The 15,069-nt window shown below is 36.7% G+C and overlaps 1 protein-coding gene across 12 annotated transcripts in view; it reads right to left on the reverse strand.

The window, feature by feature from the left end:
* Window positions 1–15,069, reverse strand: part of BCLAF3 (BCLAF1 and THRAP3 family member 3) — a 58,920-nt gene that overhangs the window by 22,601 nt on the left and 21,250 nt on the right. For 8 of the 12 annotated variants that reach the window (XM_045473269.1, XM_045473266.1, XM_045473268.1 and 5 more), the window contains 4 exons: window positions 7,329–7,504; window positions 5,707–5,821; window positions 4,933–4,996; window positions 3,305–3,420 (listed from right to left, as the gene is read on the reverse strand). In XM_045473269.1, coding sequence (XP_045329225.1) covers window positions 3,305–3,420; window positions 4,933–4,996; window positions 5,707–5,821; window positions 7,329–7,504 — 471 coding nt within the window. The remainder of the gene's footprint in view (window positions 1–3,304; window positions 3,421–4,932; window positions 4,997–5,706; window positions 5,822–7,328; window positions 7,505–15,069) is intronic. The other 4 variants (XM_045473276.1, XM_045473275.1, XM_045473274.1 and 1 more) reach the window with 2 other exon arrangements.

Consider the following 15,069-nt stretch of genomic DNA (forward strand, 5'->3'; position numbering starts at 1 on the left):
CCTGCTCAATTAAAAAAAGAAATCCTACGTGCATTCCATAACCACCCTAGATAAAATCACACCACACGTATCACTCTGTCCTATTAAATTTCTTCTTCTGCCTTATTTTCACCTTTCACTTGTCAACATGTAGGTATTTATTTTTCCTACCATTAAACTGTAAGCTTGACAAGGACAAGGACTTTGTGTATACCTCTTCACTGTATGTTTACTGTACGCCGTGTAGCTAAAAGGAAAATCTCCGCAGCCTGACGTCCCCTCAAAGTCTATCGATTCTATTTTGAAGCTGCTTTATCCCACACACACCATGCCAATGCATGCACATTGCAGCACAACACCTTGGTAGCACTGTATGGAACTTAGGAATGCTGGTTACAAGAGGGAGAAATAGTGGGTCAGGAGAAGACATGGAGATGTTAGAGTAAGAGATTGGTCAGAAGTAGGAAGGAAAAAAAAAGAGAACATGGTCTTCGAGACGAGACAGAATGTCCTAGTGTTAGACTTGCTTGGGAAAGATTACCTAAGGTATTAGGGAATAAACAGCAATCAAGGTTGAAATGTGTCGCAGTGTAAGTATCCTCTGTCCTATCTACTTCTTTGCAAAGTCTTCACTCATTCAACAGCTCTGAGTTGAGTTCAAGGCAGTGGGGATACAGTGGTGAGGAAACACAGACACAGAGTCTGCATATAACTGTTTGAGGGGCAAAAAGATCACACAGGTGGGAAATTGCTACATCTTGTGCTTAATGATTTCATATTTCATTTCTTCTGAATTTCTACACAAATCTAAACACTGAGACGCCTAAAATGATTTCTACAAAAATATTAATGAGGTCAACTTCAAAGACTGAATTTCTAAGACAAAAGGATAAACTCAAATGCTTTTTCTTATTTTAAGAATGAAATTGAATTAGGATAAAGTTAAAGGTTCTAAATCATTTTTTTCTAAGTCTCTCCTTTCAAGAAAGATGAACAATAAATAACAAGTGCTGGTGAGGATGTGAAGAAACTAGAACCCTCATACACTGCTGGTGAAAATGTAAAATGAGGCAGCCATTGTGGAACACAATGGTAGTTCATCAAAAAGTTACACACAGAGTTATCATATGACTCAACAATTCCAATCCTAAGTATATCTACCCAAGAGATGTGAAAACATAGATCTGCACAAAAACCTGCACGTGAACATTCACAGCCTCATAATTCACCACAGCCAAAAAGTGGAAAAGAACCCAAATGTCCAGCCCCCAGTGAATGGATCAACAAAACGTGGTTATCCATACATACAATGGAGTATCACTCGGCCATAAAAGGAATATTCATGCTATGACATGGAGGAGTGCTGCAAACAACACGCTACATGAAAGAAGTCAGTCACGAAAGGCCTCACATTATATGACTGCATTTATATGAAACATCAAGAAAAGGACAATCCACAGAGACAGAAAGTGGCTGCCAGGGGCTAGGGGGGAGGAGAAATAGGGAATGACAACTAATGCTTACAGGGCTTCTTTTTGGAGTGATGAAAATGTTTTGGAATTAGACAGTGGTGACAACTGCAGAGCTTCGTGAACATACTAAAAACTACTAAATTTTTTACTTTCAAAGGGTGAATGTTATGGCAAGTAATAGCTCAAGTAAAAAAAAAACAAACCCTCACGGCTCCCCTATGCCGCACCAGCCATCCAATAAAAATAAAATATTCCAACACAGCCAGCAAAAGACATCCTGCAGAAAGACATCTTGGCATGCTCTACATAGCCTCCAAAGCTAACATCATAACACTTAATGCTGATGAGCTACTCTGCACCTCACACCCGTGGCTTTAGTTAATCTTCACCACCGCCGTGAGGTAAGTGTAATTCTCACCTCTAGTTTACATATGAGGAAACAAAGATTAAATAACTTGCCTAAGATCAGTCACATAGCTAGGTGTCTACAGAGCCAGGTGTTGAATTCGGTGTAACTCCAGTGCTCGAGCCCTTTCTCATCTCAAAGGGGGAAGATATATTCTAAAGCATTAAAGCATGGTTTTTATAAAATGCTGATTATCTTAAATCTGTTTTTAAAATCCTCTTTCCTGGCACACTGAGTTTCTTACACTTGCTGAGTCAAGACAAGCATGACAGGAGCTTGTGTCACTAAAGAGCACAGTCATACCATGTCATATTAAGAAACTGGAGACTTTCACCTAGCAAGGGACGAGATTTTAATGATTTTATTTTCAGTTGTTTTATATGCCCCAACACAGTTTGCTATCTTTTAATTAGTCCCAAACTTATTGTCAGCATAACGTCCAGTTTTAAACAAGCTCCATGTATTTTGACTAAGACCAAGTTAGCCACAGACTTGACGTAAAAGTCTAGTCAATTTGACACTAAGGAATATGGAAAGGGAATTAGCACTGGCCCTTCCTATTCATACATTCCTACTTTCTAAGAGATCCAAATGGTTTGAAGACCCTTGGGTGAACTGGAAATTTTGTCCTCTTCAATTATACTTCATAATCATATGGGGTCCCAGGGTTGCCACGAATTCCACATAGTTTTTAGAACTAGACATAAACTGGGGTCAATCTAAAAATACTCAGGGCCCCCAAAAAAGTACAGAGTTGGGAAAGAAAAACAACAATGTACTGACAATCAATTTGCCATACATGGCATAAGTACTTCGCATGTGGCAGTTCATTTAATATTTCTAACCTGTCCACATCATAAATTAGTTCTTCTCATTTTATAGAGGAGAAGGCTCCAGAAACTAAGCCAGTTTGCCTACGAGCATGCAGCTTGTCAAATGGCAGAGGTGGGATTCCAACTCCTATCTCCTCCATTTTCTAATACCCCTGCCTCTGCTTCATGGACAGACATCCACGAAGAGTTCTAAAAGAGAATTGTACTGACCTCAGGAAATTCTGTAATATTTGGAGAGTACCAGAATCTAAAGGGCAGAACGTGTCAGAGTTTCAAAGAGATTGAGCCAAACAGTCCATAAACTGTTACATGCAAGTCCATAAACTTGCAGGTCCTGGTGCCTGCTAATATTCAAAGAGCCATTACACTCTTTTCTAGAATTACAAAGACCTCATATACTCACCTACCCCTTAGTTTTTGTTGTTTCAGTCAAACAGAATACGATGATCACTGAATAGCTTTGAAACATTTTAATAGATTTCACTTAAACATATAAAATAGATTTGAAGGATCAAATCCCTACACTAAAATGAAAATCATCACACACAAAAATTGAAAAATATGCTAAAACCAAAAGCTCCCTGATAATAGGATGTTTTTCATCTACTGATTACCTCTCTGCAGCACTAGCTATGTGAAAAATGTGCTCATCTTCATTCTGTAACCGTTCTTTTCTCCTTCTTTCAATGTCATGTCGTAGGTCATTTGGGTCTATTATTTTGACCAGAGTCTGAGGAATTTTGACAGAAGACAAACCATTCACATTACTGTTAGTTGCACAAAGACCGTATCTAATAAGAACCTTAAGTAAAAGTCCTAAATAAGTTACCTTATATTCATCCTAATGGTAGTGTAAATTGATTAAAATATTTTGAGACACAATTGACAATGCACAGACAGAAAAGTTCATAACAATGAACCAGGAATCCCACTTCTGGGGGTCTATCCCAAAGAAAAGGCTATCTACCCAAATATATCCAAAGTGCTATATTAAAAATCATCAAAAAATAAGAGCAACTTAAATGTAAAATAAATTTTTTTTTAAATGTAAAATAAATTTAAAGGAGAAGGGGAGAATGATTTTATGGTAAATTTAAGTCAAAGTAATAATGTACAAGCATTTGAATCATGGTTAATGTAGACTATGTGGAAGTCAACGTGAAAAAAACCCACAATTACTGAGAAAAGTTAATTAAAACTTAAAAAGCCTCAATCATAAAAAGTCATGGGGGAGCTCAGAGATTTTACATAAAAGCAGTATTATTAAGTAAAAAGAAGAGCCTCTAAAACTACATTTCTTATGATAGTGGCTACGTTAAAATGCCAGATGTAAGACTACAAGAAAAGATGATCAAATGATATTTTGTGTTAAGTGGTTGAATTAGAGGTGATTTTTCAAATTTCCTATGGGTTGATTACAGTATTTTGATGAATAGAAATTTTCTGAAAATAGCATTTATTCAATAAATGCTATCTCTATAAGTTCAATAAAAACTGTAACCATTCACAAGTGAAAAAAATTACATATTCTATCAGAAGTGTATTAAAATCCTTCCTCTACAAAAACATTTTACTCTCAATGAATAAATTAGCAGTTCTTTTAGAACTTGATATACTTCTAAAACGAGAGCCAGTTTTTTTCCCCTCCCCCCCCCAACTAGTTAAGAGAGTTTTTCTAATTAGTAAAGAAATGGGGGGGGGGGTGGGTTGAGGAAATGTTGGGTAGAAATTCAATGTGTGGCAATAAAAAAAATCATTATTATTTCCATTATTTCGCTAGTTCATATTCCACAGAATTTTTCATACATTCTACAGTAAGCAGAAGGACAATATCAAATGAAAGTAAGTTCCTCTGCATTCATTCCACATACAATTAAAAAAAAATACCCCACGTGACTGCTTTGGAAAAAATGTAGGTATCAAATATACTTTCCGCAAGCCTTATAGTGTTAAGTTTTGGAAGGAATATTAAACATTGTAACTATATGTCAATTTTACAAAGCTGTTACCCTTAGGGATTGTCTCTCTTAGGGAATATTTTTATCTTTTGTCAGTGTTCTCTCTGCAACCTGGCCAAGTTAGAATCACTTGGAGAGCTTTGTAAATTTCAGGTTCCTGAGTCTCAATCCTTCTTTCTCATCTACTTTAACTCCTTTTTTTTTTTACTCCCAATTACCAGTTCCCTTTTCCATCAATATGCCAACAATAGGATAGTCTTTCATCAAAAATTGTATTCACTTACCTGCTCTGATTCATATACCATTGTTTGTTTATTCTGAAGCTCAGCCAAAGACATATCTATTCTCCTAAAATAATAAAGGCATATTACAATTAAATAATTATGTTTATACACTGATACCTTGATTCCATTACTACCGAATGGAATTTGAAATAAAACTGGTATGTCCTGGAGGATGCAAAAGAAACGTGCTACCAGGTGGGTTTTCATGTACATGTCAGTCTCCCAGGACATACACATCCTGTGAACAACATCACAGTGATGCCTTAGCGGTTCTCAAATCACTAGCCTGGGTAACCTTAAACTTTGCTCCGGTGATCTACTTCATTCTAACATTGATTCAGCTCAGCTCGCAAGACAGGACACACCACCTGCTCAGACAGGTGCCAGCAGAAGAAGGCATAGGTTTTCATCCGGCTGCCCTCAGAACAGCCATTTCTGACCACATGAAGCAACCCATGATTTCAATGGCTCGACAACTGTCTTTCATTCTTCCAGTGTTAACTTCAGTAGGCAATTACTATAGACACAGCAGAATCAAAGTTAGGTAGGTAAAGATTGTCAAAGTCCTCCACATTTAGACACTGCTAATCAATGGCTTTAATACAACCTATTCCATCCAAGTGCACTGACCCAGTACCTGCCTGGGTCAGTCCTGCTTTTGGGTAGGAAATGCTGTCCTAGACTCTACAGCAAGCCCAGAAGGCGGCACCTTCCCAAATATGTTCTGAGGCTTATTCCGATGAGTTAAATGGGCATACAATAATCAATCATTACCTGTGAATTTCTGGATCTGAATTCGATTTAACTTCATTTACATCTGCAGCGTGTGTATCTCGCATTTTTGAAAAACGCTCATGTAGAGTAATGTCAGGTGATGGAAAATAATTTGCTGAAAAAGGAAACAAATAGTTTTATCTCAGTGTAAAACTGATTCCGCTTAAAAGATTACATATAAGCACAGGAAGAAGGGACTGTTAAAAAACGTCCAACCTGTTTTCTCTTGAAAATATGTGGGACCCAAACTTATTCCACAGACTAATTTGTAGCTCTCACATGGTTTCCCAAGTCTAAGCAACAGTAAAAAAGGCCTGACTTACGAACCTAAGGATTCTGTTCCTATTGGACATGTCTGCCGATTTGCTGGGGGGAAAAGATAGTGTGGCTCTCTCAAAGTGAGAACCTTCCTTCTCCCAGATAAGACCTTACTCTGCTGGGAAGTAAAGACGGTACAGAGTTTTATAGTTGGCCTAGAGTAAAAAATAACTCAAGAACAACCCTGAAACATCAGAAAATTCTGAACAAATGCTAAACGTTGTTTACACATCCCAGAAAGAGTCCTACTGCCATTCTACTTTAATTAACATTAACTGAAGTTCATGAAGACATTCTGAAATCAGCTATGCTACACGGCTTTTAACAGGATAGAGAGAAAGAGAATACACTTAACGCATCAGAATGGTATTTAAGCAAACCTTTTCCCTAACTTACTGTTCCTGTTCTGGGACAATCTCCTGGATTTTTCTGCAATACCAGCTCCCTTTCTGCCAAGAATCATACTTCCTTTGGGTGAGAGGGGCTGGAACTGAGAAGGTGAACTGTTTCAGACAAAACGCATGCTTCAAAGTAAATATATGCCTTAGTTTGAGGGATGCAGAGAAAATAATTCATTTTCAAAACATGTTTCATGAAGGTAAAAAAAAAATCAGTGCAATTGTCCAGTAAGAAATAGAAAATAAAAATTTTGAAATTCTTGAAGGTCTCCAGTTTATTATTCCCATGCCTGCTTTATTATGCAGCATCAATGAAGTAAGTTGTTCCACCTGACTGAAATTTTCAATTAATGGAAATTGGCCAGAAGCTAAAACAAAACAATTTACTGCAGATATTCAAAGTATTTATTATGCAAATCCTTGATGTCATCAAGTATGCCAAATCGAACTGGAATCTTTTATCAATCACTTCACATTCATCCTTATGGCACAAAGTCCTAGTAATGCCCTCAGGGGGCTTTAAGAACATCACCAAAAGACCTAGACTTCCAGAGTTCTTGAGTTTGTCAAGTTTCATATGTGGTGTTTATTGCTTCCTCCTTCTTGTTTGGTTTTCAGTTAATGTTTCTTGCTGCTGTCAGTAGGCCTGTCTCTTGCAGCAGCCAACGTCTCCCTTTCAGTTTGTAATCTACTATGAGTGAAAGTACCAGGTTATTGGAACAACACATGAAGAACTAGGCTTGAATTAATACCTTACACTCTCTACAACAGAGTTCCTTAATAATGATCAAATTTATAATGAAATATTAATTACTCTTACTATATCACAGATATTTACCTATACCTTGTGAAAAGCCAGTACATTATTTTTGTGTTATCCCTAATGTATGTGCAAGATATACCAACCTTTAACTTGATGGATTATAGTTATGATTTCCTGAGCAAATTCTCCTGTAGGTTTGTTTTCAGTATTCTGAGTTGAGTCAAGATGTTCAAACACTGGATGAAAGTTCTCACTTTTCCTGCCAACAGCAACCAAATCATGTGACATCTGTCTCTCTGTGGAATAGCTAGAAGCAACCCTAGAATAATTTGTAAATGTTTAACTAAATTTGAAACTATTTTACTGAGAAAAAAACTTATTAAAAATTAATCAAGATAGCTATAAAACTAAAAGGATGTTTATCTTTTCTTATAATTAAGGCATTAAACTGTATGCCATAAAACATGTGCAATAATGAGCAGGAGAAAATAGCTACAGATGCATGAGTTTGAGTTCTCCTTTTCAATCAGAGATCATTAAATATTTGCCACTTTAATAATAAAATCCTCAACATTCTAAGTTAAACAATTTTTACCTAAAAAAATACAGCAAGGCATCAAAGGTCAATGTGCAAAAAAATAATCAATTAGATTATTTTCTACTCCCAAATGTCTATAAAATTATAAATCCAGCAAGCTTATACTATCTTGAAGTTCTACCACACTTTAAAAGCTGCTATTAAACATAATAACTTCTTTGCCTTCATAAAAATTCTTATAGCTCTGTATCAGTCATGAGAAACTTGGTATTTTGAAATCAAATTCTGTTGAGATGAATCAATTACAAAATCTCACTAAACTGGCAGCAAATAATCTTAGTTGTTAGCAAAGTTATGATCATTAGAACCGATTACAGTGTTCACCCTAAATGTATCCTTAAAGAAATGCTACCATTTATTATATAACCTCAGCTATGTTACCCTTTAATGCTTTCTGAATCTTTGTAACTTGTATTACAAGCTCTCTTGACCTTTAGGCATCATTATCAAGTCATGATTATGACATACAGCTAACAATTATTGAGGGCTCACTGCAAGCCACACACAGGGGCTCAGAACTTGTTTGCGAACATTATCTGATTTAATCTTTACAATAGCCCTATGGGGAAGGCGCTATGACACTGAGACAACGGATGTCTTGGTTGTTTTGGTTTACATCCCAGAGGCTGAGTATTCCTAGGAACATAATCCTTCCAAGTGTCATAATGGGAAACAATTCCAAAAAAGCTGCTCTCACTTAAAACTACTCTTAAATTCTTTGCCTGGAGGCAGATTATATGTCACAGAAGAAAATGTCTCATTATTTTATATTTATACCTCATTTTGGACTCAAAATGGCACTAATTAGCTTACACCCATCTTACTCCTCTGCATTTAACTCTAAATAGCTTTTGCCTCTTTCCAAAAATCATATTCACTACCCAAAGAATTGAGATTTACAAGTGCTGGGGTTATTTATGAGTATGTTATATAGGCTATGAAGATAAACCCGAAAGAGAGCCCTGAAATATGTTTTAAATAATAGCAGCACCACTGAATAAATGATACCTCTTCATATAACAAATATCAATCAGATGGATACATGTTGGGATGTGGGTGTATGCATGCACGGATTTACTTATTTAAGTCACTTAACAGCCATATATATAAAACCGCTCCAGGGTAATCAGGGGCTTACAGATATTCTTCAAATTTTTTAACTTCTCTCATAAGATGGTTTAAGTGCCTATTTTTAACTTATCAGCGGCAAGGCTTCCATATGACCTATGCTCCCTGCTTTCAAACCAGCACTGTCGAGACAACTCCCTGCCAAAGCAGAACCCCGGAAAAGTGATTATGCAGCAGGCTGATGCCACTGTTAAGGTTTCCTTGATTCATCAGAAGGACTTTCATTAGAAGAGCCATTTCTCTTCTTTCCTCCTAATTTGCTCCAAGCTTCCCACTGGGTATCTGATAACAAGCTAAGAGACATTAGTGATAAACACTGGAAGCTAGAATGGCCCTGTAACAACCTCTACTAGCAAAGAATTACAAATGCTGTGTTTCACGGTACAAAAAGCCTGTTCCATACCCCCCCCAAAATTGCTTTTAAAAATATTTTACAGGAGAGGGGCGCCTGGTTGGCTCAGTGGGTTAAGAGTCCAACTTCGGCTCAGGTCATGATCTCACTGTCTGTGAGTTCAAGCCTGCGTCAGACTCTGTGCTGACAGCTCAGAACCTGGAGCCTGCTTCGGATTCTGTGTCTCCTTCGCTCTCTGCCCCACCCCGACCCACACTCTGTGTATCTCAAAAATAAATAAACATTGAAAAAACTTTTTAAAAATAAAACACTTCACAGGCGAAAAGTAAGATGTTCAAATAGAACTATAAAAATGGTCTGTCCATAAGGGGAAATCAATTGATCACATTTTGTATTGCACTCAGTTTCTCCCATGAGGAAACTAGTTGATAACGGTTTCCAGTTTTCCACCAAGTAATTATTAAAATTTACTTGATGGGGCACGTGGATGGCTCAGTCGGTTAAGGGTGTAACTTCGGCTCAGGTCATGATCTCCTGGTTTGTGAGTTTGAGCCCCGCGTTGGGCTCTGTGCTGACAGTTCAGAGCCTGGAGCCTGCTTCGGATTCTGTCTCCCTCCCTCTCTCTGCCCCACTCCCATTCTCTCTCTCAAAAATAAATAAAAAAACATTAAAAATAAAATAAAATTTACTTGTAACTTGTTATAAGTTAATTACTGGTATAACTCCATGCCCAACTCTCAATCCCTAGAAGTGCTATGGTATACTTTACAGCTATATTTAATTCCTGAAATTTTAGTGTTTACATTTGCTATTAATTTATCCTGCAAGATTTTTAACTAAAAAATGTTAAAATTGTCATTTCCTAGGAAATATTAAAACTGAAATTTTACTCTTAAAAACAATTACAGTTTTGCTATAAGAAAAGGCTTCCCGAAACTGGGGAACACAAAATGTTCTAGGCATTTACATTTGTACATTTCATCACCTCTTGGTTCACATTTTCCTTTCTTACTTTTTCCTAAGACAGATATTGATTAAAAAGTTAATGACTTCAAGAAATATTCCCAATACAAGTAGTTAAACTGAAAAGACCAAATGTTCTCATTTGAGATGCATTTTAGACAGTTTTAAAAATTAAAATATAGCCAAACACCTGTATTCTAGTACTATTTCTGATACTGGTCTGATGAAATCTTCCAGGCTCCTCTCTTTTCTCCCCCACACCCCACTCGTTTTTCTTTTCCTCTAAGGATATTTCCTCCGACGTTCTGAGTGTTGTGCATAATAACGAGGAAAACATAAAAAGCTACATTAAACCTTAATTTCCTTTGTACACAGTTAATATCCATTAAAAAACACAACTGCATGGCAAAACAATAATTACAAAAAGCCCAACAACAACCAAAACTAAGGGATAATCCCCTGTCCTCTGGAAGTTTTAAATATACAACAATGTGCATGGGACACATATCAAGTTTTCCTTTCTCAGTTTTCTCCTAAGAACTAACATTTTGTATGACATCCTATGGTTTATAAAGCACTTTCCCAATTATTCATTTGCTCCTGTCTTCCTGAGAAGACATTTAGCTTTTCTGGAATTGAGGGTGAAGGGTTAGGGAGACTGCTAATTCCCTTAATTCAGCATCTCATTATCTTTTCATAAGTACCCTAACTGGCCTCCCCAACCCTAGTGTCCTTCCAAGTCACCTCACAGGTGTCTTCCAAGGCAGTCTTGCAGCAGCCAGAACTGCTTCCTGCCCTCTCTGATCATCAGCTAATCCTGTCAAATCAGGCAGTGTAGCAGTCTTACCTTTGCAGCCTCCCGTCCCTCTATTCCCTTTCACTTACTGCTTGGAACCACAGCTCAAAGTTCCTGTGTGCTTTCTGTCTTTGTTAACTTATAAAATGTCTTTCATCTCGGGGTGACTGGGTGGCTCAGTTGGTTAAACATCCGACTCTTGGTTTCAGCTCAGGTCATGGTACCACTGTTTGTGGGTTCGAGCCCCATGTCAGGCTCCGCACGGTCTCTGTGTGGACAGTGCGCAGCCTGCTTGAGCATTTCTCTCTCTCTCTCTCTCTGCGCCCCTCCCCTTCTCTCAAAACAAATAAAATAAAATAAAATAAAATAAAATAAAATAAAATAAAATAAAATAAAATGTCTTTCATCTCATCTCCCTTTTCAAATGTTGAAAACCTTTGAAGCCTAGCTCACGCGCCAACAACTCCTAAAAGAAGCCTTCTCAGAATCCTCCAGCTTGGGATCATCTGAGTCCCACCTTGTGTGTCATTCACTGCGTCATGGTATTACCAACATCACCCTATTGTCTAGTAGATCAGTGGAGAAGAAATCCAATCCTATGCCGATTTATAGTCTGAGAGTACCCTAACAGGCTGTCTCACAGAAGGTAGGTCCTCAAAAAAATTACCTGCTTAATGAATGAATGATAAGTGGAAAACAACTTGGACAATGTGAAATGAGAGTTTCAGCTAAAAAGATGACAGACTTGAAAATTCTAACTGAGGCCAATTTAACTGTGTTTTTTAAACATTCTTGGCTAACTTTTTATTTTAAAATTATAACTTAATATAGACCAATTTAAATTTTAAGTATTTCACTTTTTTATAATATAAAATTTCAAATATATACCAAAGTTCAGAGAATCCTATGATGAGCCTGTCAACCCAGCTTCAATAGTTACCAACACATGGCCAATGGGAGTAAAGTTGTAGAGCCAGGGGGAACTGCAGGTTAATACGGGCCCCAAAAGGCATGGCCCAGTGATCTGCCCAATGTCACAGAGCTGCCTAGGGACCCAGTGGAAGACAAAAACCTATGCACACCAACCTGAAACAGAATGTCCATCTTCTTATACTAGGATCCTTAAGAGACATTAAGAGAAGCTAGGGTGAAAGATAATAATGAAAGTGAAACTTCTCTCAATTAATTTTTGATTTTTAAAAATGTATACAAGAAATATTAGTGGGGTAGGAAACCTTAGTTTTTGTGATACCTAACAGTGAGGTAGCAGGTTTGTGTTATCACAAAAATATCTCCACTCATAGCTTATTTTGCCTCCAGATGAACGGTACCCATCATAGGTAGATAAACTTGTGTCACTGGGTTACCTTCCTTCAATCCTTACTATGGTTTTTCATGTTGTTCCCCCACCCATGCGACATCCCTTTCCTTAGAGCAGCATATGGGCTCCAATGTCTTTTGGGGCCCATTAACCACCTCATCCCCCTTCAGAATGGGAAAAAACCTGGGGAAAGACCAGAATGGGGTAGGGAGGCCCTTCCTGTATCTCTTGGTGGAGGGGAGTGGGGGTGGGGACAAAACGGTTATATGCAAAGGTGACTGATATACTCAGTCCAACATCAACTTTGCTAGCCAACCTTCCCATCCTAGATGCCTAGTACCAGCATGCAGGGCGGTCAACGGAGCCTCAACTCCATCCACACCAGCTTATTCTTCTCCAGAGACAAGCATCCCCTCCTCCTCCTTCTCATTTCCATCCTAGCCTTAGCAAGGTTTAGTCTCTCACCTACTTGGCCCAACATTAAACCAACACTTCCTTCATCTGCCTCAAGACCTCAAGATGTACACAACAGTGCTGGGAGTTCATAATAGCATTCGTATAAATTTTCATATTATGACTCCTTAACTTATATTTTCAAACATATAATTATGACTTATATGTAACTTCTACCTCTGATGAGGTGGTTACAATTTCTGACAAAGTGGGTCACTAGAATGTAGCCTTTGTTAACAGAAGTTTTAACTATGCAGTGAACATTCAACCAAGTGTCCTCCTACTGCCGTTCTAGATGCCAAATGGAGCCTAGAAAAATCACTAGCTCAATCATGTATGTTTTCAACTACATTAATAACTGGAAGAACATACATCGTTATGTGACCAAAGCTAAGAAAATAAACAAATGCATAAAATAACCATCTCCGATTTCCCCCAAAATGGATAAACCCTCTAGATTTTAACCAACAAATAAATCTCTCTCTACTTACTCTATGATTATTTTAATTTTTTCAAGCAGAGGAAAATCTAAGTTATGTTAATAGTTGAGAACATGACTCTGTTGAGGGCATTAACTACCTTTGTTTTATGGATACTTCATCAGTCCATACATAATTAAATCCAACCCCACAAAACTCTTCCACAACTTAACCATTCATCAATAATTATAATCAGAGAGAAAGATTTTGTTGTCTATGCATTATCATACTGAAAAATGCATATATTTATTCATCTTTGAATAGAAAGGATTTGCAGTGTAAGGTCTTTATTACACAAGCCATCCTACAGATCTTTGTCAGGTAATTCAAACAAGTGCTGACAGGTCATGAATTTCACAAACTTACAGTTTATAAATTCAGAAGAATTGATACAGCAGCTGTAATTTTAGGAAGCTCATTTTCTGGTGACACATGACAAAAATCAAGTTTGCATTTCTTAATATCAAATTATAAAATTAACTCTTGTTAATATTTCTAATGAGGTCTATTGAAATGAAATCCCTCAAAATTGGTATTTCTAGCATTCTTTAAAAGTGCTAAGCCAATTCTTTTTTTCTTTTTTTTAGTATTTTAAAAATATAATTTATTGTCAAGTTAGCTAACATACAGTGTATACAGTGTGCTCTTGGTTTTGGGGTGGGGGAGATTCCTGTGATTCATCGCTTACATACAACACGCAGGGCTCATCCCAACAAGTGCCCTTTTAATTTTTTAACTTCCTTATTAAATATGGGTGTATCATTACTTCTATTTAAAAAATTCAAGATTTTTGTGATGTGATTGTAATTTTACCTCCAAAGGGAAAAAATGTGAACAAAAATGAAATAATGAAGTATTTAAAGGGGAGTATACTGATATCTACAATTCACTTTGAAATGTATGGAAAAAATAAGATGGAAGTATTGATGAATAAACGGACAGATATGTGATCGTGAAAGTAGAGTAAAATATTAATTATAAACACTCAGTGGTGGATATATAGGCATTTGCTATACAATTCTTTCAACTTTTCTGTATGTTTGAACATTTTCATAGTATAATGTTAGAAAGAAAAAAAGCTTAAGGTAACATCTTTAGAGTTGATCCTTACATCAGCTTTTGTGCTCTTAAGGTTAAGAACTAGTAGGAAACATAATAGTACAAAATGATTGAAGACTTATTATATGAAGTAGGATACAAAATTATAAATACAGTATTATGACAACCATGTATAAGTATACACAGAAAAAAAACAAAGGAGCTGTACTAAAATATTAATAAAACTGTCCTAGAGTAGTAAAATTATCAGTGATTTCTCCCCTCTATTTGTCCAACTTTCTATAATGTAATCATATTTATAGATGCTTTTTGTGCACATATAAATATACATATGTATATCTTACAGCATTTTTTGTAAGCACAATGAACATAAGGCAAATATGAGGGAGGGGCACTGCCATAAGAAAAGGATCAAAATGTATTTGTTTAAAAAAAAAAAAAAGAGAAACTGTGGGTTTACCTCCCTCCCTGTCACATCTTGACCTTCGATTTTGTTTTATCTTGTTTTTGACTGAAATACAGGTATGAGTGAACTGTGAACATAAATGTACCAAATCAACATGTCCCATCACTTTTTTATTCACATATTGGTAATATATTAAGGTAATAAACAGACTTAGCTGACACAGCCAACTGCAGTGCCTTGTTATTTCCAGAATCCATAGACAGAGGTAATATGCACAATGGAACAAAGCATGCGAACCACTTTAGCACAATATAACCTATTACAACAGC

This window comes from Leopardus geoffroyi, chromosome X (genome assembly GCF_018350155.1).
Source record: "Leopardus geoffroyi isolate Oge1 chromosome X, O.geoffroyi_Oge1_pat1.0, whole genome shotgun sequence".
Lineage (NCBI taxonomy): Eukaryota > Metazoa > Chordata > Mammalia > Carnivora > Felidae > Leopardus > Leopardus geoffroyi.